General features: G+C 38.9%; 1 protein-coding gene across 2 annotated transcripts in view; it reads right to left on the bottom strand.

Moving 5' to 3' along the window:
- The window catches only part of PSD2 (pleckstrin and Sec7 domain containing 2), a 70,909-nt gene that overhangs the window by 26,004 nt on the left and 22,289 nt on the right, over window positions 1-22,616 (bottom strand). For both annotated transcript variants that reach the window (XM_051978535.1, XM_051978534.1), the window contains exons 3-4: window positions 8,684-9,193; window positions 7,446-7,640 (exon numbers count right to left, since the gene is read on the bottom strand). In XM_051978535.1, coding sequence (XP_051834495.1) covers window positions 7,446-7,640; window positions 8,684-9,193 — 705 coding nt within the window. The remainder of the gene's footprint in view (window positions 1-7,445; window positions 7,641-8,683; window positions 9,194-22,616) is intronic.

The raw sequence follows: 22,616 nt of genomic DNA, 5'->3' as shown, positions 1-22,616 counted from the left end.
CCAAGGCTGTCCCTAGTTTGCTAGCCCAAATGGAATGGCAAGAGCAGCAAAGAGGGCAGGGGAGGAGAGAGAGAGACAGCAGGCAGATAGAGACAGAGACACAGAAAGACAGAGACACTTTATGCTTTGTGACTTGAAAGTAGAGGCACTCTGCCCCCAACTGTTAGATATCATAACTAGAAAGGTAAACAGTGGGGTCTCAGGCAAGGGCCAAGTACAGACCTACCCATAACCTTTCATACCACAGTGAACACCAGAAGGACCAGGGCTTCATGCACTAACTTGAATATCTTAAGGACTAGAGACTCAGATTTCAAGTGTGACATGAGCATGTAAAGGGTACCTTATAATTGGACCTCATTTTGGGATAGAATCACTAAGCTAGTGCCACATATAAAAAGTCCCCTGGGGACCTAGATCTTTGGCTTCAACTTCCTCCCACAATCACCCAGGTCCTCAGGGATTAGAAAGGAAACAGGATCACAATACTTTTCTGCATCATCATAGGCCCTGGGAATGGAAAAGGCCCCAAGTAACTGATAACTATAGCTAGTTAACTTGTATCTCCTGCTACCCTAATCAATAAAATAGATATAATAATCGCACTTGCCTTACAGGGCTATTTTGAAATTAAGTGAGATATATGGAGTGATTTGCAAGCTTGGAATGATATAAAAATGAGAACAACTATTACCGTTATTGCTATTATTATCATTAGAATCCTCTACATCATCACCACATATTCCCTTCTCAGCCTCTGCCTCATTACTCCACTGAAGTTGATCTCTCTTCTCCAAAGTCATTGTTATTATTTCTGTTCAGTTATTTTAAATTAGCTGACTCTTCATGATCCCATTTAGGATTTTCTTGGTAAAAATACTGGAGTGATTTGCCATTTCCTTCATCTCATTTTACAGATGAGGAAACTGAGGCAAACAGAGTTAAGTGACTTACCCAGGGTCACACAACTAGTAAATGACAGAGGCCAAATTTTATCTTATTTCTACCCACTGAGCCATCTAATTGCCCCTCCAAAATCACTCATGACCCCTTGCCCCCTAAATCTGATGGTTTTCACTTAGTGTTCATTCTTTCTGCAACTTGTAATAGTGTTGGTCTCTCCTCCCAGAGGCTCCCTTTTGTTTCTGTTCCCATGTCTCTTTGGGAGGTCTTCATCCATAACATCTCTTGAAAACATTTCTGTCTCTCCATTAACACCTCCATCACTCTAGCTTAGTCTCATGTAGTCACCACTTGCTTTTGACTACTAATCTGTGACATCCTGATTGATTTCTCGTTCTGACTCTCCACCTCTCTAATTCATCTTTCATATAATTGTCAAAATAACATAAGATCCACACCCCACATCACTCCTCTACTCAGAAACCTTCCATGGCTCCCCACTACTATTGATTTGGTCATAGCTGCTGAAAGCCTAAAAAAGACAGTTCTCATGATCAAGGTCAAATTATTCAAAATCAAAAAAATGAATCTGATTTTTATCAACTGAAATGATATTAAAGAAAATGAGTTATTATCTGCTTTGCAATAGCATCCTAAGGACCACTGGACCTTCCCATACAACTTATAGTCAAAAATATGTGTTGTCTCCCCCATCTCAAATGTGAACTCTTTGAGACAGCTGGTACCAAAGAGCCCTGGGTCTGGGGTCAAGAAGACCTAAGTTCAAATACGGCCTCAGACACTTCTCAGCAGTGTAACCCTGGGTGTCACCTAACCTTGTTTGCTTCAGTTTCCTCCTCTATAACATAGGGATAATAATAGTACTTAATTTTGCAAGTTTGTTGCAAGGATTAAATGAGAAAATATCTTTAATTATATAATGATTCCCGGCACATAATAGGCACTATATAAATCTTTACCTTTATTCTCAATATTTAACATTTTCTAGCTGTGTGATCCTGGGCAAGTCACTTAACCCCAATTGCCTCAAAAAAAATTTTTTTAACAATCATCTCTTTTGTACAAGTTGAGCCTAACACATCACTGCTAGCACAACTAAATCAAGGATCTTGAAAGAGCTCTGAAAAAAATTAGAAAAAAAAAAAGAGCTCTGGAATTAGGAGTCATATTACCTTGGTTCTAGCCAGCTCTGACATTAACTGGTTGGGCATATAAGTCAGATCAGTTTTCCTTCTTCAAACCTCAGTTTCTTTTCTATAAAGTGAGGGGATTAGAAAAGTGATATCTATGATTCCATTTGCATTCTGTGGAAAGAAATAATACAATAGAAATCATGCTGGATTTGAAGACTTCCACTGGAATCCTGATTCTACTCCCTGCTAACTAGGATATGGACAGCATCATTTAAACCCCCAAGCCACTACATCTTCCAAATGAGGGATTTGGTCTACATCATCCCTAAGATGTGTTCCCATTCTAAAATCTCTGATCCTAAATGATGCCATGATCAATGTCATATGATTTGATGAAATGTCACTCCACCATTCAATAAACTCTACCAGCTCCCTATTGCTTCCAGGAACAAATGCAAAACGCCCTGTTTGGCATTCAAAACCCTTGATAACCTAGCTGCCTTCTACTTATATTGTCCTTACATCTTAGTCTCTGACAAGTACTCCTCAATTCTGTGCCACTGGCCTCCTTACTGTTCCATGAAAAAGATACTCCATCTCTCAACTTCAGGCTCTTTTTCTGGCTGTCCCCAATATCTGGAATGCTCTCTCTCTGCTACAGCAACTGATCTTCCTGGCTTCTTTCAAATCCCAACTAGACCCTCACCTTCTACAGGGAAGCCTTCCCTATTCCCTAACCCATCTTAATTGCAGTCCTTTTCTCTTTTAATTATTTCCTATTTATTTTGCATGTGATTTGCTTTGTATATATTTATCTCCCCAGTTACATTTGAAGTTCCTTAAGGCCAAGGACTGTCTTTTGTCTCTTTTTTCCAACCACAGTTCTTGGAATATAGTAGGTGCTTAATAAATGTTTACTGAATTAAATTGAAATTAATCATTATAATTTTATGAAGGGCAATTAGGTGATGTAGTAGATAGAGCACTGACCCTGAATCAGAAGTCAAGCCACTTTACCCTGTTTGCCTTAGTTTCCTTATCTGCAAAATGATATGGAGAAGGAAGTGGCCGACCATTCCAGTATCTCTTCCAAGAAAATCCCAAATAAGGTCATTAAGAAGACTAGACAAGACCTAAAAAATCTCAACAAAAACAAAAACAAAATGATTTTATGAAAGGAGGAGTTCCCAATATTGACCACCAGGAGGCGCAATGACCCTTATTCGTTTTTACATAAGGTCAGGAATACCAAAGTACTTAGCTCCTGGTACTGCCCTTGATCTTCATGGTTTGGAGGTCAGGAGATGGAAGGAGAAAATTCCTTTTTAGGACACTCAGGAATTTACATGAGTATTTCCCCACAGACATACACGTAATATAAATTGGGGGGGGGGGAGAAAGGAGGGAGAGATAGGCTGGAAATTCTCAGAGCCTTTCATATAAAGATACACAAATGAGCTGCATTGAGAAGCAGATAGATCCAGATGTGCATTTGGACACAGAGACACCCATAGCCTTAGATGCACATGAACCACAGTAGATGCGCACATAAAGGAGCACAAGCAGATTTAGCCACACTACTCTTCCAGGCTTCTCTTCCATCGTCCTCCCTCCTCCTCGGAAGACTTTGCAACTAATCTAGCTTCTCTTTCCATTTTATCTCAGCTTATTCTAAGCATCTGACAAAGTGAATCCAGCTTCAGTGTTGTTGTCACTGTCTCTCAGTATCTCTAAAGGAAAACAGACTATTATATCTCCTTCCTTTGTGTAATATCACAGAGTACCTAGATTGGAACTCCATTCAAGTAGCCATTGACAATCAGTTGGTCCTAGTCAATAAGCATTTATTAAGCATCCATTATGTTCTAGGCACTGTGCTATGTGTTAGGAATTTAAAGAAAGCTAAAAGTTCCTTCCATTACAGTCTCCCGGGGGGACACAACATCAAAATGACTATAAATGAACAAACTATTATATACAGGATATATGGAAAATAATCAAGAAAGAAAAGGCACTCAAAATGTTTGTAGCAGCCCTGTTTGTAGTGGCTAGAAACTGGAAAATGAATGGATGCCCATCAATTGGAGAATGGCTGGGTAAATTGTGGTATATGAATGTTATGGAATATTATTGCTCTGTAAGGAATGACCAGCAGGATGAATACAGAGAGGCTTGGAGAGACCTACATGGACTGATGCTAAGTGAGATGAGCAGAACCAGGAGATCATTATACACTTCGACAACGATATTGTATGAGGATGTATTCTGATGGAAGTGGATTTCTCTGACAAAGAGACTTAACTGAGTTTCATTGGAGAAATGATGGACAGAAACAGCTACACCCAAAGAAGGAATACTGGGAAATGAATGTGAACTATTTGCATTTTTGATTTTCTTCCCGAGTTATTTTTACCTTCTGAATCCAATTCTCCCTGTGCAACAAGAGAACTGTTCGGTTCTGCAAATATGTATTGTATCTAGGATATATGCAACATATTTAACATATATAGGACTGCTTGCCATCCTGGGGGGGGGGAGGAGGGAGGGAGGGGAAAAAACGAAACATAAGTGATTGCAAGGGATAATGTCGTGTAAAAATTATCCTGGCATGGATTCTGTCAATACAAAGTTATTATTAAATAAAATAAAATTTAAAAAAAAAGAAAGAAAAGGCACTAGAATTAAGAGAGCTTAGGAAAGGCTTCTTGTAGAAGCTAGAATTTTAGCTGGCACTAGAAGGAAGCTGGGGAAACTAGGAGATAGAGATAAAGAGGGACAGTAGTCTAGGTACAGGGGACAGCTGGTAAAAGTTATTTTAAGATCATACATGTAAAGCAGGAAGGGACCTTAAAAGCCATCACATCCAACTTCCTCATTTTGTAGATGAGGAAAATGAAATTTAGAGACTCAGATTCACACAGTTAACAAGTATCACTCCGGTCTGACTGATTCCCAGTCCAGTTCTCTATCTACTACATTACTTAGCTGCTCAGGTCACTCAATGTATAGTGATTGACTGACTGGACAAATAAAACAAACTTCTTGAACCTGAAGAGGACCCATAACATTCTAATCTGATTGATCCATACTGAATTGTCTTGTCCCTACCTACCTGCCTTCACCTACTTATACAAAGAGGAGAATCACTACTGCAACTGGAAATCTACAGCCTGGTTCAGGGTAACTGAGATCTTCCACACTGCCTTTACTCTCCTTCCTAAACTCTTGCCCCCCCGGGGCAGCAGCAATGTCCCTGCACAGCTCAGAAAGGAAATCTATTTAGGACACCAGCAGGAACAGGGACATAATCGAGGGAGGGGGGTGAGGAGAGAAGAAATAGAATCATTTGAGGTCAGTGGAATGTGCCCTATTATTATTCTAAGCTCTCATGGTCCCTAGACCAAAAGTTCTCAAGTCAAGACCCGTGACCAACCCAAACTTGCTATTTGCTGTAAAGTATACTGGGCTCCAGCCATTCTAATAATGGCATTGCTGATGGCACTTTCAAGAAGGCTTGAAGCTTCCCAAAGTGCATTCACATCCCTTGATTGCCCTGCTCTCTATGACACCCTTCAGTCTCTCAGTTTCCATGACACTTCAAACCTGATTCTCCTTCTACTCATCTGACCTCAGGTTCTTTTACTAGATTTTCATCCATTTACTAGATTTGCTAATGATGGGTGTCCCACAGGGCTCTGTATTGGACCCTCTTCTCTTCTTCCTTTATTCCACTTGGCTTTTCCATTTCCACTATTTCATTTGCCCTGTTTTCCTTGGCAATCTCATCAACTCCCATGGATTAACTTATAATATCTATGCTAATGATTCTCAGATAGACTTACCCAGCCTTAACCCCCAAACCCACATCTTCAATTGCCCATTAGATATCTCAAACTGGATTTCCTGTAGACATCTTCAACTCATCAAGTCTAAAACTGAAATCATTTTCTCTCCCCAAATCCTTCCCCTTTCTGAACTTCTCTATTATCATCCAGGGTACCACCATCCTCCTAGACAATCAGATTAGGAATATAGGTGTTGTCTTTGATACTTCACTTTCTCACCCCTTCTCCTCATCCAATGTTACTCAAATCTGCCATTGCCACCTTTAATAATATTCTTTCATATGTGCTCCCTTATTTCCTCTAATCCTACAAGGACCCTGATACAAATCCTCATTGCCACACACCTGGACCATTGATTGCAATTGTCTGTGATTGGTCTTCCTGCCTCAAATCCTTCACCATATCAATCCATTCTCTACTTAACTGTCAAATTAATTACCATAAAGTACAGATCTGACTGTCACTCTAATAATCAATAAATTCCATATGACTACCATTTAACTCCAGGATAAACTATAGAATCCTTTGGCATTCAATGTCCTTAACTGGCCCACTCCTACTTTTCCCAGTTGAGTAGAGTAACATCTAGTGATGATGGCCTCCTTGCTGTTCTGAGGACAAGAGTCTTTCTTTCTAGACTGGCATTGTTCTTTTCCCCAATCCTAGAATACTTTTCCTCCTCACCTCTGTCTCCCCTGCCTGCCTTCAAATCCCATCTTCTATGAGAAACCTTTTTTTTTCTTGATGAAGCAATCAGGGTTAAGAGACTTGCTGAGGGTCCCATGTCAAGTGTCTCAGACTACATTTGAACTCAGGTCCTCTTGATTCTTGGGCCAGTGCTCTATTCACTGCATCACTTAGCTGCCCCTGAAAAACCTTTCTTAAACCCCCTTCATGTCAGTAGTATTTTCCCTCTATCGATTATCTTCAATTTGTCCTTTATATATTTTTGTCTGTACATAGTTGGTTGCATGTTCACTAGATTGTGAACTCCTCGAGAATTTGCATCCCCAGTACTTAGATCAGTGTCTGACACACAGTAGGAGCTTAATAAAGGCTTATTGACTGACTTTTAAAATTTGACTCCTAATCATCCTGATAATGAATACAAAGATGTCAGAGCTTAGAATTAGGAGTCTAGGAGCAACTTCCTCTAAGGAAAACTCTCTTGGCTCTTACAATCTAGATCCTGCGTGGCAGGTGGGGCAAACATCATTATATCCACATGACATATGGGTAAACTATGGCTGGATAGAAAGTAACTTGCCCAAATTTCCTATGGCTTCTGAATTAGCACCCAGCTAATAACTGACTTGAGTCTAGTGTTCTTCTCAATAAAAAAAGAGGAAAGGAATGTCTGCCCTAGTTGGTTAGAGGAAAGGACACAGGAATAGCATCCTTGAACTAGAAAGGATATTAGAATTCAATTGGTCCTACCCACTCCTCATTTTATAGATGAGAAAACTGAGGTTCAAGGAAGATTAAGTGACCAAAGCCAAGTAAGCATTAGAGGTGGGAAGGAGCAAAGGAAAGGGGTACTCACTTCTTACTGAGTTGGCGGGCAATGTCACAGCGTTTGAAACCCTCCAGGTGGTAGAGGCGTCGGGCTAACCTCTTGGCCGCCTCATTGACTGCCTGGCATCCATTGGCCAATGTGTCTGTACTCCCATGGTCCAGTTGCTCCATGCTGCCCAGGTCAGAATCAGAGTCTGATAGTGCATCTTTCAAGCTTGGATCACTGGGGTAGAAATAAGAGCAATATAAATATAGCCAGGAGAATGGATTGAGAAGGGTTAAAGTTGAAAACTAACCTATAAAATGACAGTTGTGAGACAGAACAAGGAAAATGAACTGAAACTTTAGACCTTGGGTAGAATTGTCAAGACCACAAGATAATTTTTTCCTTCTTCTATTATGTGAGCTCATGAGATCAGAGACCTTTTTAGACCTGGAGGGATCTAGGTTTAATCATTTAATCTTACAGGTAAGATAAATGAAGGCCAGAAAAAATGAGGTGGCTTGCATACATTTATATAGGTAGCAAATAATAAAAGTGAGATTCACCTTAAGCTCTCTGCCTGTAAATACTAAGTCCTCTCTTTGAAGATCTTTGGGAGTCAAATGGACCTTTAGCAGATGAGACTTGGCAGAGAGGAATAGGGGAGCGAGAGGGAGAAAAGTTGTCTGGAAGTTGGGATAAGGGCAAAATGACCTTGGGAGCACCTTTTACCTAGACACAGATCTTTGCTAACCTTAATGAATGAAGGATTGAGGATGGAAGATTTCCACAGGAAAAGGTGTGGGGAATGAGCCTGAGAGCCCTGCATAAAGTGCTGGATTCTGTAAGTAGTTAGTACTTCCCTCCCCCAAAGATGGGACCTTTGATTAGTCTAGTCCTATTCTCTTTCCCTGCATGGCCAAGGACAACAAGGGACTCAGTTGTCTGTGTTCCTGAAATTTTCTATTACCTCCTAGGTGCAATAGACTCAATCCAACATCATTTCTTAAATCTGCCATATCCCCTCATAAAACCTGCAATGGTGCAGTAAGATTGACCTCCTGGCTGTTGGCTTTCTTTGTGATAGGTCCAATCAGGAAAACCAAGTCCCAGAAGGGGTCAAGAAAGCTGCCCAAAGTCACAGAGCATATCACTGGGAAGTAATTCAAGACCTTTCTCTTCAATTCTAATTGCCTATGGCAAAAGAGGACTAATTTCACAGATACTGAGTGCCCATTAGTACCCAAGGATAGTAACATAATGTGTGGTCCCTTCTGCCTTACCTGACAGAATTAATAAGTTTGGTTGTGTCATCCTCCTCCTCCTCTTCCTCTTCTTCGGTATCCTGAGTGGTGGTAGCATGGTAGCCATTGGGAACAACCTTCAGAGAGAGTCGGCTCAGGACATTTTCTGATCGGCTGCTGGTAATGGAGTGTCTCAGGGGACTCCCAAAGTCCCCATCTACTAACCCTGCCTCAGCCCCAACTTGCCTATCTATGGCCTCCTCTCCATCCCCATCCCTGTCCTCTGGCCGGATCTCAGTCGACTCTGGGCTCTCCTTGACTCGCTGTTGAATGAGTGGGGTGAGGGGCACCTCCAAGCTGACACAGCTATCAGTCTCATCAGTGAGGCTCAGCACATCCAAGGAGTCCAGGCTACTATAATATGTCCCTTTCATGAGCTCTGACTCCACAATCTTTTCAAAAGTGGAACTAAAACCATCCCGGATGTCCTTAAAGGGGAAAGACTCTCCATCCTCCTGGCACTCACTGGTCTCTGGCTCCTCAAACAGCCTGTAAGACACAACGGACTGAGGTTAGATTCCTTCCAAACTATGAAAGGAGGAGATTAATATAAAAGGAGGAGGATAATATGGGAGAGGATTCTGGCCTTGACCACTCCTTTCAGTTCTTTAATTATGGTTGTTCTCTGATGTTTGTTTCTATCCTTTCCTTGATTTTTCTGCTCTTTTTGACATCACTAATCACTCTTTTCTCAAAATTCTTCCCTAATCATTGCAAAAGTTCAGTTCTTTACAGAAGTGGAGGACGAGAGGTGTGGAATTCTGTTAGACTCAGTTGATGGGTTGACTCGTTTTGTTGAATTACCTTTTAACATCTTTCTCTTTTTGTTACAAAGCATGGTTCACAATGGGGAGGGTTTTCAGAAATGAAGATGATGTAAAAACAAGATATCAATTAATTGTTAAACATTCTGCCTTGATTCTTACAGCACTTTCTCTGATATCTGTCAAAACTTTGGAATCATCTCTTGATTTCTCTTTCCTTTACTCTTTATATTTAGCTAGCAACCAAGTACTGCCAATTTATCATTCCAAATGTGTCTTTAATCCATCCCTTTTCCATTCCCACTGTCACTGTCTTTGTCCAGAATTCATATCTTCATTCCTAGGCAATTATTATAACAGTTTCTTTCTTCTATTTAACTCTTCCCCTCTTCTAACCCCTCATCCTGCACAATTATGCCAAAATAGCCTTCTTTAATTTCTTTTTTATGTGTCACTTTCCTGCTCTACAACCTTTAATAGCTTCCTCTTGCCTCCTACATTAAGCTTAAATTGTCATTCAAGGTCCATCATAATATGACCCTTGTGTGCTAATCCAATCTTATTTTCTATTATTCTTCTACAGATATCTTTTGCTAGTGGTATTGGGCCTGAAGTCAGGAATCTGACTTCAAATCTATCATCACACACTAGATGCCTGACCTGGCAAAGTCATAGACTCTGCCTGTCTCAATTTTCTCATTTGTTGTAAAGTGGAGATAGTAAAGTGAGATAATAACAGTTACCTATATCCCAGGCTTGTTGTGAGGATTAAATGAGATAATAATTGTAAAGTGTCTTAACACAGTACTGAGCACATAGTAAGCATTATATAAATGTTAACTAGTATGGTATATGAAAGTAATGGGATATTAGTGTTCTATAAAAATGACAAGATGATTTTAGAGAGGCCTGGAAAGATTTACATGAACTGATGCTGAGCGAAACAAACAGAACCATGAATACATTGTACATAGTAACAATAAGATTGTGCAATGATCAACTATGAAAGACTTATTTCTTAGCGGTTCAGTGCTCTATGACAATACTGATAAATTTTAGATAGAAAACTCCATGCATCCAGAGAGAAAACTGTGAAGACTGAATGTAAATCAACACATGCCATGTTCACTTTTTTTCCCCCTTTTTCTTCTGTTTTTTTCCTCACTCATGATTTCTCCCTTTTGTTCTGATTTTTCTCTCCCAACATGATTCATAAAGAAATATGTATTTTAAAAGTGAATATACAGATATAACCAGAAAAATAAAACATTAAAAAAATAGTGTGATGACCCCATATTTTAAAATCAGCCAGAGTCAGGAATTCAGGTTAAGGGAAAATCTTCAATCTTTATTCTTTGTGGAGGTGAAGGGGGATTGCGATAGCAATGTGAGAAGCTGTGACAGGACCCAGCCAGCAGTCTCTTTCCACCTCTCTCTCCGCCCCTCTGCCTCTACCCACCAAAATTGTCATTTCCTATACAACACATCAGGACTTGCACAAAGAGTGGGTGGGGGCCATTCTTTCTCCAAGCATATATATTAATAGAGTATGGTCCAATTACTATTTAGCCTCACGTGCTTGGGACCTCAGTGCATCAATTCGAGCTTCAGCCCATTACAAAATAGAATGAGAAAATACAAATGAATAAATGTTAATTAGAAGTAAGACAATTCTACTCACTTAACCCCAAACATTCATTCTCACTTTTGTATTTTTACCTTTAGCTGATATGCATTCATTTCTCCCATATTCATCTAAATCTTACTCACCTTTCAAGATCCAAATCAAATTTTAATTCCTTTATGATTACAGAAGTCTAGACTAATCTAACCCTTCAATGAACTCCTTCAGCACTTTCAAGTCTATACCAGTTAAGCATTTAATTATTCTTTATTTCATGTGTGGATAGATGTCATCTTCCCACCCAAACCATATAATCCCTGAAGACAGTAATTACATCTTCTCTAGTGTCACCTGAAGCCAAAGACACAAAGATAGACAAAAAAATATATAGTCCCTGCTTTCATGGAACTCACAACCTGTTAGAATGGCTACATTATATATAAAAACTACAGCACACCCTAAAATAAGCGTGAGAGTGAAGACAAAAGCAATCCTGGTTTGCGAATAAAGACCTGGCAGGAAATGTTGGAAGCAGAAAGTCCTAAAATGTCTCAGACACATCCCAGCAATGTGGCCACAGCAAGTTACCAAATTTCTCAATTTCCCAGGAAATTGAGACTAGGACCAGCAGCTAATTTGCACTGGTGGAAGGAGTTGCACACCAGGATTTCCCTGTCACAGGGAAGAAACAAAAAATGTAAGTAACAGCCTAGCTTTTCAAGGGGAAAGGAGAGCAGATCTGCAGTCATCAAGAATCAATGACAGTGATGATTAACTCAAGGAGCAAAGTGAGACATATTTTGGGGGAAGTATAACCAGTCAGGCATTTGTTCTGCTCAACGATATACATATTTACAACAAGAGTTTTATTTTTCTTCTTTCTTTTCAATGAGAGAGAAGTTTGGGAAAGAAAACCAATTTTATTAACTGAAAATAAATTTTTGTAATCATCAATAGTTAAGTTTATAGTTGCCTCACAATGGTCATGAAGACAGTGCTATGAAAAGCATAGCCAAGGGTTTCTCCTTCCATATCAAGACCTCTCTTTCAGAGACAAATCCAACCTCTCTAGAAGTTCTGTTTCTGCTCCTACTCCTATCCTTTCTAAAAAAGAACCTAGGCAGGGAGCTCATTTCAGAGAAAGGTAGATCCTGGAACTTTTCTTCCCTCTCCCACTCTTTTTACTCCTTGAAGTGCTAAGTTAAAGTCATTCAAAGACATAGCCTGACAAGGATAAAGAGTTGCAGAAACACAAGGAATAAAGCAAAAAGAAACAAAACAGAAGGGGAAAAGACCGAGAGAATTTGAGTCCAGACAAGCTATTTGCAGTATTCAGTTGGATAATGGACCATAGTATTTACAAACAAATTCATATGTCTGGCTCAAAGCCCAGTCATATCCTAGGCCAGCCCCACCCCCACCCAGTTCCCTACTCCTCCATTGGAAAACACATCACAGAATATGAATAATACAGTGAGATATAGGAGATTTTCTAAATGGCATAAAGCAGAATGCAAGCAGGATACACACTGACTACAGCTTAACTATAGTTATTAACTATCTACTTATATTAATTTTAATAATAATGATGATGATTTTTCTTTTAGTCCATGCTTGTTTTGTTTTGTTTTTTAGGTGTGGGGAAATCTTGGTAAGGAACCTATGCCTTGGTAAGGAACCTTTGGTGCAGATGGCAATAACCTCTTTATAACTTAACCCATTTGCCAAGGATCTCACAGCTAGTATGTTTCAGAGACATGACTTAAATCCTGTTTTTCCAGACACCAAGGCTAGCTCCCTATTCAGTACAGCATACTTATTCTTAGACAACACCATCACCAAAATATAAAGAATTTTTAAGAGTCAAAAAGTAAATGTCAGAGAGGGAAGTTGTCTTGCTTGATTATGTATATGTTACAATAAATTTGTTTTTCTTTTCTCTCTTTTCCCCCCAATGGTGTGGGGCATGGGAACAAGAGAAAATAGATTTCTGAATCTTACATGAATGTTATAGGTCAGAACTCTTGTACTTGAAACAAAGATTCTTATAAGGTGCTAATTCAATGGAATTGATAAAGACAATGGTTATCTAGTTTAGCATGGTGATTAATACTTTTCTAGTTCAGTACATGTACTTAGTACCTAATATAGTTCTGCAAGATTCACAACTATTATAATTTAATTAAAATAGAGCATATAAACTGGCACAAACTCAGCCAAGGTCAGAGCCAGGGAAGACAAGTAACTGGAGGCGGGAGCTCAAGCTCTCAAAGCCAAAGAGAGACAGATTCATTCCATCTTTTCTTCAGCCTCATGGTGGCTGGCCTATTATCCTGCTTCCCCCACTGAGACTTCAGACCACTGAAGGACCTCCAGAAAGCTAGCCAGGTCCCAGACTAGGAAGCATAAAGAATTTGGACTTTGGACATCAGCACCTGGCTATTTTCGAGATGATTACTCTACTGAAACAAAGGCTGGTCCAGAGACCTCCAGAAAATCAACAAGAACATTCCACATGAATTGATGCTGAGTATAGTGAGCAGAACCTGGGGAACACTGTACACATTAACAGCAACATTGTGGGGTGATCAGATATGATTGACTTAACTCCTCTCAGCAATGCATGATCCAAGACAATTCCAAAAGACTCATGATGGAAAATGCTATCCACATCCAGAGAAAGAACTATGGAGGGTGAATACAGAGCTAAGCATAATATTTTCATTTTTTCATTTCATTTAATCTTTTCATTTTTATTTCTCTTGTTTTCCCCTTTATCCTAATTCTTCATTCACAACATAAGTAATACAGAAATATGTTTAACATCATTGTGCATGTATAACCTATATCAGATTGCTTGCTATTTGGGGAAAGCATTGAGGGGAAGGGTGAAAGAAAAATTTGGAATTCAAAATCTTATAAAAATGAATGTTGAAAACTATCTTTACATGTAATTGGAAAATAAAATATCATTAAATAGAAAAAAGAAAATAAATTTTGGTGGTAGTTTGGTGGTATTTTTTTTTAAATAAAGATGGGTGCTACTTAAGTGGCATGTTATTTGTACTTGCGAAGTCTTCCTAATCCAAGCTAAGTTCTCTACTACAACACATTACCACTCTTAAAAAAACTATAAATAACAAAATGTTTTGCATGATTTTTCCCATTTTTGTATTTTGCTTTTGTGGATAATTACTCAGCCGAGAATAAGCCATCAATTTGCTTTATTATGTGCATGTAAGTTTAAGCTTGGCTGTTCTGGGGTATTATGGGGTAGGGGGTATGAACCTAGTCTTTGATCAATCCATCATCCCATTCTAGGGCCATGAGGTCCTTGCCTCCTATAATGCCTCCCTGTCCTCAGATGAAGAAGAAACCATTTCTGCACTTCATTTCTGGAAAGAAAGCTCCTGCTCTAAGACACTGACTATATCTTCTTCATTCCCAACTTTCTTCAAGAAGGCAACATGGTACAATGGAAAGAATATCCTGCTCTGAAGTTAGAAGTTCAAATCCCATCTTCCCATCTCTGATGCTTATTACTTTCATAGCCTTGAGCAAGTTATTTCATCCTTCTTTCCTCATCAGTAAAATAGAAGATTGGTTTGGAGAATTTCTGAGGTCCCTTCTAAGTCTAGATCTTTGAGCCTACTATGGGTCATTCCTGGGAAAGCAGGTGGGGAAAGGGCAGTCTTCCCTTGCCCATAAGTCTTCTAGTTTGGGATTTTGTTGTTTCATTTGGCTTATTCAGTTCTAGATGTTTGGAGAAAATTTCCTCCAGACCAACAAGCTTAAGCCATGGTGATCCTAGAGCCAGGGTTCCAGGTCAAATGTTGCCACCAGACCAACAGAGAGATCCTGAGAAACCAGAAAAACTAACGTCAGAATGTGATCAGGACACAAGTCCAGGGGAGGTTAGGATGCTAGATCTTGTTAAAAACTATTCTATACTCAAACTGAGCTAATCTATGAATCTAATGCCCCCTCCCTCCACAAAGGGTATTGAGTTGGGCAAGAAATATGCCTCCAAGAAGTAAGGGAGAATGTTTGTTTGTTCTTACTTTTCCCTTGGAAAAAATATTCTTTTACAACAGTTTATGTAACTGTTAAGTGGTTAAAGGAAACTAGGATGCTATGGATCCAAAATGGAAGGAATACAAACTGTGAGGAAACATTTAAATGTAACATACCTGGATCTCAGAAAATGGGGACCAGATTAGGCACTGTTATACAGAAAAGTTTGGAAATTAGGAAGATTTGGGAATACTGAACTTAAGATGTGTATGAGACTCCAGTTTGAGATATTTAATATACATTTGTTGATACAAGACTGGTGGTCAGGAGAGAGGTTAGGGCTAGATAAATATATGTTGGGATCACTGCATGATAGTTGATATCCATGGAGTTAATGAGATTACCAAGCAAAATAGCTTAAAAGGGGAATAGAAGAGGGCTCAGGACAAAGTCTTAGGGGAGACATGATGGATAAACATCCAGCAAAAGTAGATTCAGAAAAAGTAGTCAGATAGGTAGAAAAGAATCAGGAGAGAGTAAAGATGCTCAAACCTAGAGAAAAAAAGAATATTGAGTATGGTGATTCAAGACAATTCCAAGAGACTTGGGATAGAAAATGCCATTTGCAACCAGAGAGAGAACTATGCAGACTGAATGTGGGTAAAAGCATAAAATTTTCACCTTTTGTTTGTTTGTTTGATTGCCTTTTCTTTCTTGTGATTTTTCCCTTTTGGTCTGATTTTCCTTGTACAATATAACAAATATAAAAATATGTTTAACCGTGTAACAGATTACTTGCTGTCTTGGGGAGGGGAGAAGATAGAGGAGAAAGGGAGAAAATTTTGGAATATAAAGTCTTATAAAAATGAATATTGAAGACTATCTTTATATGTATTTGGAAAAATAAAATACTATTAGAAAAAAGAAAAAAGATTATTGAGGAAACATGGGTTATCAACAGTTTTAAAGAGCTTCAAGAAGAAAAAGGATTGAAGAAAGGTCATTAGACTTGATTAAGAGATCACTGATAAAAAAAAAAACAAACAAGAGATCAATGGTAAAATTAGAGAGAGCAATTTCAGCTGAATGATGAGAACTTCAGAGTGTTAAGAAAAGAATGAGAGGAAAGAGAGTGAAAATGCCCATTGTAAGGCAGCTTCCTCAAGGAGTTTATCAACAAAAGAAAGATAGGTTAATAGCTAACAAGACTTTATCTCAAGGCAAATCTTACTTTTAGTCTTTTTTTTTAATCAAAAAAATTTAAATTTTTTGAATCAATAAAAATCTAAAAATTTTCTCCTCCCTCCTAAATGAAACCAAAAAGGAAGGGAGAACTCTGTTACAAATATATATGGTCAAGCAAAACAAATGTCTATAATGACTATGTCCAAAAGAAATATCTACATGTGTGTGCATATATAGATACATAAATGCATTCATGCACACACCCTCATCATATCTATGTATCTATATCTACTCCATACACACTTCATTCCTAACCATCCCTCATTCCCAGTTTCCACATACCTCCCTGTCTATCTCTCTGGGTAAACCTGGACTGAAAAAAATGAATCATTGTGACTTTTTCTTGGATTCTTCCATCAGGATCAAGTCTGGTATATTTTCCAGATCTTAGAGTAGTTGGGGGAGAGCTCATGATTTATCTTTCTAGTGTTTCACTATCTTGTGTGGCCGTATTTTTTAAAGCTCGGTTCAGTTTCTGAATTCAGTTTTAACTTCTTAAACAGCCAAATCAAGCCCCAGGGAGAGTTAGGGGGTAGAAGTGTCAAGGAAAGAGGAGATGCAGGGAGGAGTACAAGAGAGAGGATGAAGAAAAAGAAGAAAAACAAAGGGAGCCTAATCACAGCCATGGACAATAATTCCATAACCAATTGGCTGAGGTTGCAGTCAACTCTAAATCTAAGATCTTATAAACTCTGCTCACAAGTGGGACTAGAACACTTGATGACCAAGAGTAAATTCTAAGGGCCATTCCCATTATCCTTCAGGGCTTTCAGACCTTCTAGATAATGTTAATCCATCTGTTAATAAGCATGAATTTCAAAAATAAATTACATGCCATTACATCTATTACAAGGAAAGACAAAAACAAGCAAATCAAGAGTCCCTTTCTTCAAAGAGCTCACATTTTATTGGGGAAGACACTAGCAGTTGGGGACTCAGAAAGTTCTTCTTGAGAACATGAGAGTTTAGCAAAGTCTAGCATCTTTTCTTTGTTCTATCTTCAAACAAGGTAGAAAGAAAAGATGTCACCCAACTCTTTTTTTTTCTTATAGAAAAGTAATGAGGCTTTTAATTAGGGTCAGAAATGTGAATGGAAAAGGTAAAGTCAGGCTGTGAGATTGGATGTAGCAGCCTGGAAAAAGATTTCAGAAACTGAATCTATATAATTTGAAGACTGATTTAGTTAGGATGGTCCAAGAAAAAAAGAGGAGACTGTAAAGATAAATGCAATTCCTAATCAATCAATTAATTAAGCAATAAGCATTTATCAAGTATTTACCTGATCAGAACTTACTTGCCTTATTCAAGAGAATGGTGGCCAGCTGCCACTTTGACCTTGAGATCATGCTCTATTCCCAAAAGATTCTGTTTCCTACTACCTGAGATTTCTTTGCCAAGGACTAAAGCTTTGAGAGGTCAAGTTTCAATTATACAAGTCATTAGGAAAGGAGAAAATAGCTGATACCAAACTTTTCTTGAATACAGGTTTAGAAGGAAAAACTAACAGAGTTATTGAAAGTAGGAGAAAGGGATAGGTAAGACAGAGACCAGCAAGGCAGAAAGCAGCAATGACAATTTCTCTGACTTCTCAATCTTTCCAGCATTACCCACAAGCCCTCTCATCCCTGCTCTCAAGAGGATCCCAGATTTAGGACAATAATGAGAAAAAGGACAGAGAAGAGAAACATCCAGACATGACCACTATCTGGGCATTAAGACTAAAATTTCTTGAAATTTGCTCTGAAAGAAAAATTCAGTGTTATGCTGCAGTGTATAAGTGGAATGAAAATTATATGCAAATATGCCCTTTTGACCATTGCCTTACACCTGTCTGTGGAGCCCTGGGGAAGAAAGCCTGGTGTAGACTTTGCTTCTGCAGACTATCTGAGGCAGAAGCTTTCACACAGCCCACACAGCACCCAACACCCACCTCTTCAAACCTCTCCTCCTTTCTGACCTAAATTGTCCCTTGCTGGAGCTCCTTGCGCTGTCCTTGTTTGATAATAAGGATAACCAGGCCTCATCCTCTGTGATTGGTCTATCCCTATATGGTTAGTTACCACTGGGCTATTCTCTGTTGCCCTTCATCATCTGTTCTTCAAAAAATAGATGTTATCACCTGAGAGCTTTTCAAATCAAAGGAGCATTAAGGAGGATTCGGAAGGGATCTGGTAACAATTCACTCCCTGACCCTCTCCTCTCTTCTTCTCTTCTCTTCTCTTCTTTCCTTCCTTCCTTCCTTCCTTCCTTCCTTCCTTCCATCCTTCCTTCCTTCCATCCTTCTTTTCCTCCTTCCTTCCTTCTTCTCTTCCTTCCCTCCTTCCTTCCTTCCTTCTTCTCTTCCTTCCCTCCTTCCTTCCTTCTTTTTCTTTGAAGTAGTGATTTCAGTCCCCTTTCCCTCTCTCTTCTCAATGCCAATCTTTTAAGTCTCCTACCCTGAAATTTCCCTGTCACCCCCATCACAGCTTAAAAGGGGCAGAGACTAGGGAATTAATTACTCAGTCTGTCATTTAAAGGCAGGGAATTAGAATTAGTCTCCAAATAGCTATGGCTATTTTCAGATTCAGAGGGTCAGTGGAGAAACAGATGTATTTAAATGGTGATGTTCATGTCTTGAGTTCTACTCCCAAACCCTCAGTCTCTTAGTCACTTTTACCCAGAACTCAAATAAGTGGTGATAATACCATTTGTCATTTACATGACACTTTTAAGATTTGCAAAGGACTTTATAAGCATGATGCTCATTTGAGCCTCACAAACAGATGCTATTATTCTCATTTGACAGATGAGAAAAATTGAGGCTCAGAGTATTAAGTGATTTGCCTATGGTCAGATAGCTAGTAAGTAGTACTTAAACTCAAATCTTCCTGATTCTGAGTCCAGTGTTGTGTTTACCAGAATACCATATCTCTCTGTACCCATACACACATAGTATCCAAGTATATCCTTTCACACATGTTCATAACACACATGTCTGAAAGAATATATATGAGCATCCTTGGACACACACATGCCATGTAGATGCATCATTCAGTGATGTGCATCTCCTGCTGATACCTCTCCATTATTTCTTCCATATGGTCTGATTTATTTGAACCTCCCTCCATCCCTTGCCCTGGCTCTCCTTCTAAGATAGTAGTGTGTATATGGAAGGGAGACCCTTTCCAGGAATCCCTTCAATACTATGTAGTCAGGAACAATTTTTTTCCCATTGCTCAAGAAATCCCATTCATCATAGACCTGAGATCTTGCTCAGTAAAAGTAAGGTAGGAAAAGGCAAATATATAAAGATCTAGAGATAGATAGATAAATAGGTAGATAGATAGATAGATAGATAGATAGATAGATAGATAGATAGATAAGTAGATGGATAGATGAGAGATAGAGAGAATCATTGATAATGGTCAGTAGGGTCTGCTAATGAGAGCCTCTGGGGTGTCATTGTACAAGGGATAAGAACTTCTAGCTGTCTCTCTACTTTCCATTTGAGGAAAAGAAGAAAGGGATTAGAAAATTATACAAGGAAATATTACTGACAGTGACAACTCAGCATGGACTGATCAAGGGAACTTGAGCATTCTTTCTGGAAGAACTTGAAGGACATGAGAGATTCATATTTGATAGAGACAAAGAGGGATGAACTTGCTGACCTCTAAAAATATTTTTATGAAAAATACAGGGCAGATAAATGGTACAGTAGATAGAGCACCGGCTCTGGTGTCAGGAAGCCCTAAGTTCAAGTCTGTTCATTTTCTAGTTCTGTGACCCTGAGCAAATAACTTGGTCCCAAAAGCCTTGTGAGATAAAAGGAAAAGAAAAATACCATGAATTTTCCTGCTGAACATTCAGGCTTCCCTTTTTGGAAGATCCCAACCCACCCCCTCCCCCCCCAAAAAAAGCAACTAGAGTCACTTACAACCACCCATCTATCTTTAAAAAATTTACTAAAAATATTTATGCACTTTGCCTGGATAGGGCACCCAAAGTGGTAAATTAAGGGCTAGACTGGAATTAAGTAGGGAGGGAAGGAGAAAGGAGCCAGGAAGGAAAGTTGTCTCTTACACACAGTGGTCAAATGTAATATTGTGCTAGGAAGAGCACTAGACTACAAGTTAGGAGATCTGAGTTTTAAACCAGACAGCTCCAGTTTTCCCACCTGAAAAGGGGGATAGTCACCCTGTTCTCTCTATCTCTTGTATGAAATTTGAATGAAATTCTTATAATTCATGTTTCCAGCCAAACATGGGGCATTTTGTATGCTGCTGCTTATGTGACTTGACTCCTGGTAGGTAGGGAAAATGTAGACACAACATAGCAGACTTGTTCAAAATGTGATGTTTTGGCTCAACAGCTTTTGAGACATATTCTTCAAGAGAGATACACATGGTTCCAGACTTTCTTTACTCCAAGAAGGAAGAGAGGGAAGGACTTTGGAAGCTGAAGATGCATAGAAGAAGCCAGCAGGTTCCTGATTTCCAGATTTCCTCCCTAGAGATTTTGGAAAGAGGTTTTCCCCTTGGATAACATCAGGATCTTTCTCTCTTGGTTCAAGCTAATTCCCATCAAAAGAATTCATTCATTCATTCTCACGTATTTTCTGGTATATTTTAAAGTGCAGAAATTCTCCAATTTCTGTTTGCTGTCTTGTTTTAATATATAGGTTTAGGGGCAGCTAGGTGGTGCAGTGGATAGAGCACCAGCCCTGAAGTCAGGAGGACCTGAGTTCAAATTGGTCTCAGACACTTAACACCTCCTAGATGTGTGACCCTGGGCAAGTCAATTAACCTCAATTGTTTTCAGTAAAATAATAATAATATATAAGTTTAATTAATATTCACCATTTGTGAGAGTCTTTTGTGAAACCAGCATTTGGTGAGGAGTGAAATTGTCAAGTATAAATCTGACAGGGGAAAGGGGGCCCTAACTCTCCCTTTAAGGGCTAGCAATGAGGGAAAGGAATATAACAATGTAATTGAAAGTGTTAGATACATACACATTATTAAACTCTGTCTAGCTAGCTTCCACAATGTTGTCTCCCCCATTAGATTGTAAGCTCCTTAAGGATAGAAACTGTCTTTTTCCTTTTTTGGGGGGAGGGATAACTCCATTATTTAGCACAATGCTGGGAGCATACAGAGTAGATGTTTGATAAACGTTTTATGATTTATTGATTAATTGAAATCTAGATATTACCATGCCTACAGGTGAGAATTAAATATGATATCAACCTGGAGAAACTGAGGCTACATAATTCCTGAGATGGAAGGAGAGAATGAAATTCAGTTATCAACTGCAGGAAGAATAGAGTTATAAGAAAGGGATCCTACAATGATGAATTGTAAGCTAGAAGAGATCTTAAAAGCTATCAAGTTCAACTTTGTAATTTTATAAATGAAGCAACTGAGGTCTAGAGAAAGCTTGTCCAAGGTTACAAGATAAATAGAGGAGATAGAATTTGAAACTAAGTCCTCTGACTCCTAACCCATAGTCCATGCAAGGGTCCAATTATGGCCATCATCTTGTCATCTATTCTGCCATTGTACCCTTTGGACACCTCACCTATGGGTATGGCAGAATCTAGATTTCATGTGCTGAGGAACTTCATTCCCTCATCTTTTGGAATACCTGTCCCAGGGCAAGACTTTCCCAATTAGAGAATGAATGTGGCAAACCCTACTAGCCTACTCTATCTATTCAGCTTTAGAATATATTTCATATCCCATCAAACCATTTATCTTAGGCATATTCTTGTCAACCATCCTGCTGCATACCTCTCCTTTCACTATTCTTCCTAATGTCCAGTTTGCTACTTCTTATATCAATTCAAATCAATATTATTATTGATTCTGGAAAGGTTTGTCAACTTATCCTCTGATTCCACTCACTTTCCTTGTAGCTTCCTAAACCAAAACACATTTATAGGTGTTGAAACAGTAACTGACACATGTTATGATGTAAAAAAAAATCATTGCCTCTCCTTACAATGTAAGCTCTTTGAGGTCAGAGATTCTTTCTTTTTGAATCTGTATCCCCAGAACTTAGAATCTGTATCCCCAGTGTTTGGCACTTAATGAATACTTTTCACTCGTTTGCTATATTCATTCATTCATTCATATCTGTCAATTCTACTGCATCACACTTCTCATGGAATTAACAAGATACACATGTAAACCAAACCCTTTGGTTCATCTAGTATCATGGAGCAGAATAAAGAAAGGGGAAGGTCACGATATCTCATAGGCTCACAAATTTAGAGCTAGAATGA

The sequence above is a fragment of the Antechinus flavipes genome, chromosome 2 (assembly GCF_016432865.1).
Source record: "Antechinus flavipes isolate AdamAnt ecotype Samford, QLD, Australia chromosome 2, AdamAnt_v2, whole genome shotgun sequence".
Lineage (NCBI taxonomy): Eukaryota > Metazoa > Chordata > Mammalia > Dasyuromorphia > Dasyuridae > Antechinus > Antechinus flavipes.
Note: the sequence above shows the minus strand (reverse complement) of the source record. Positions and strands in the feature narration are given on the sequence as shown.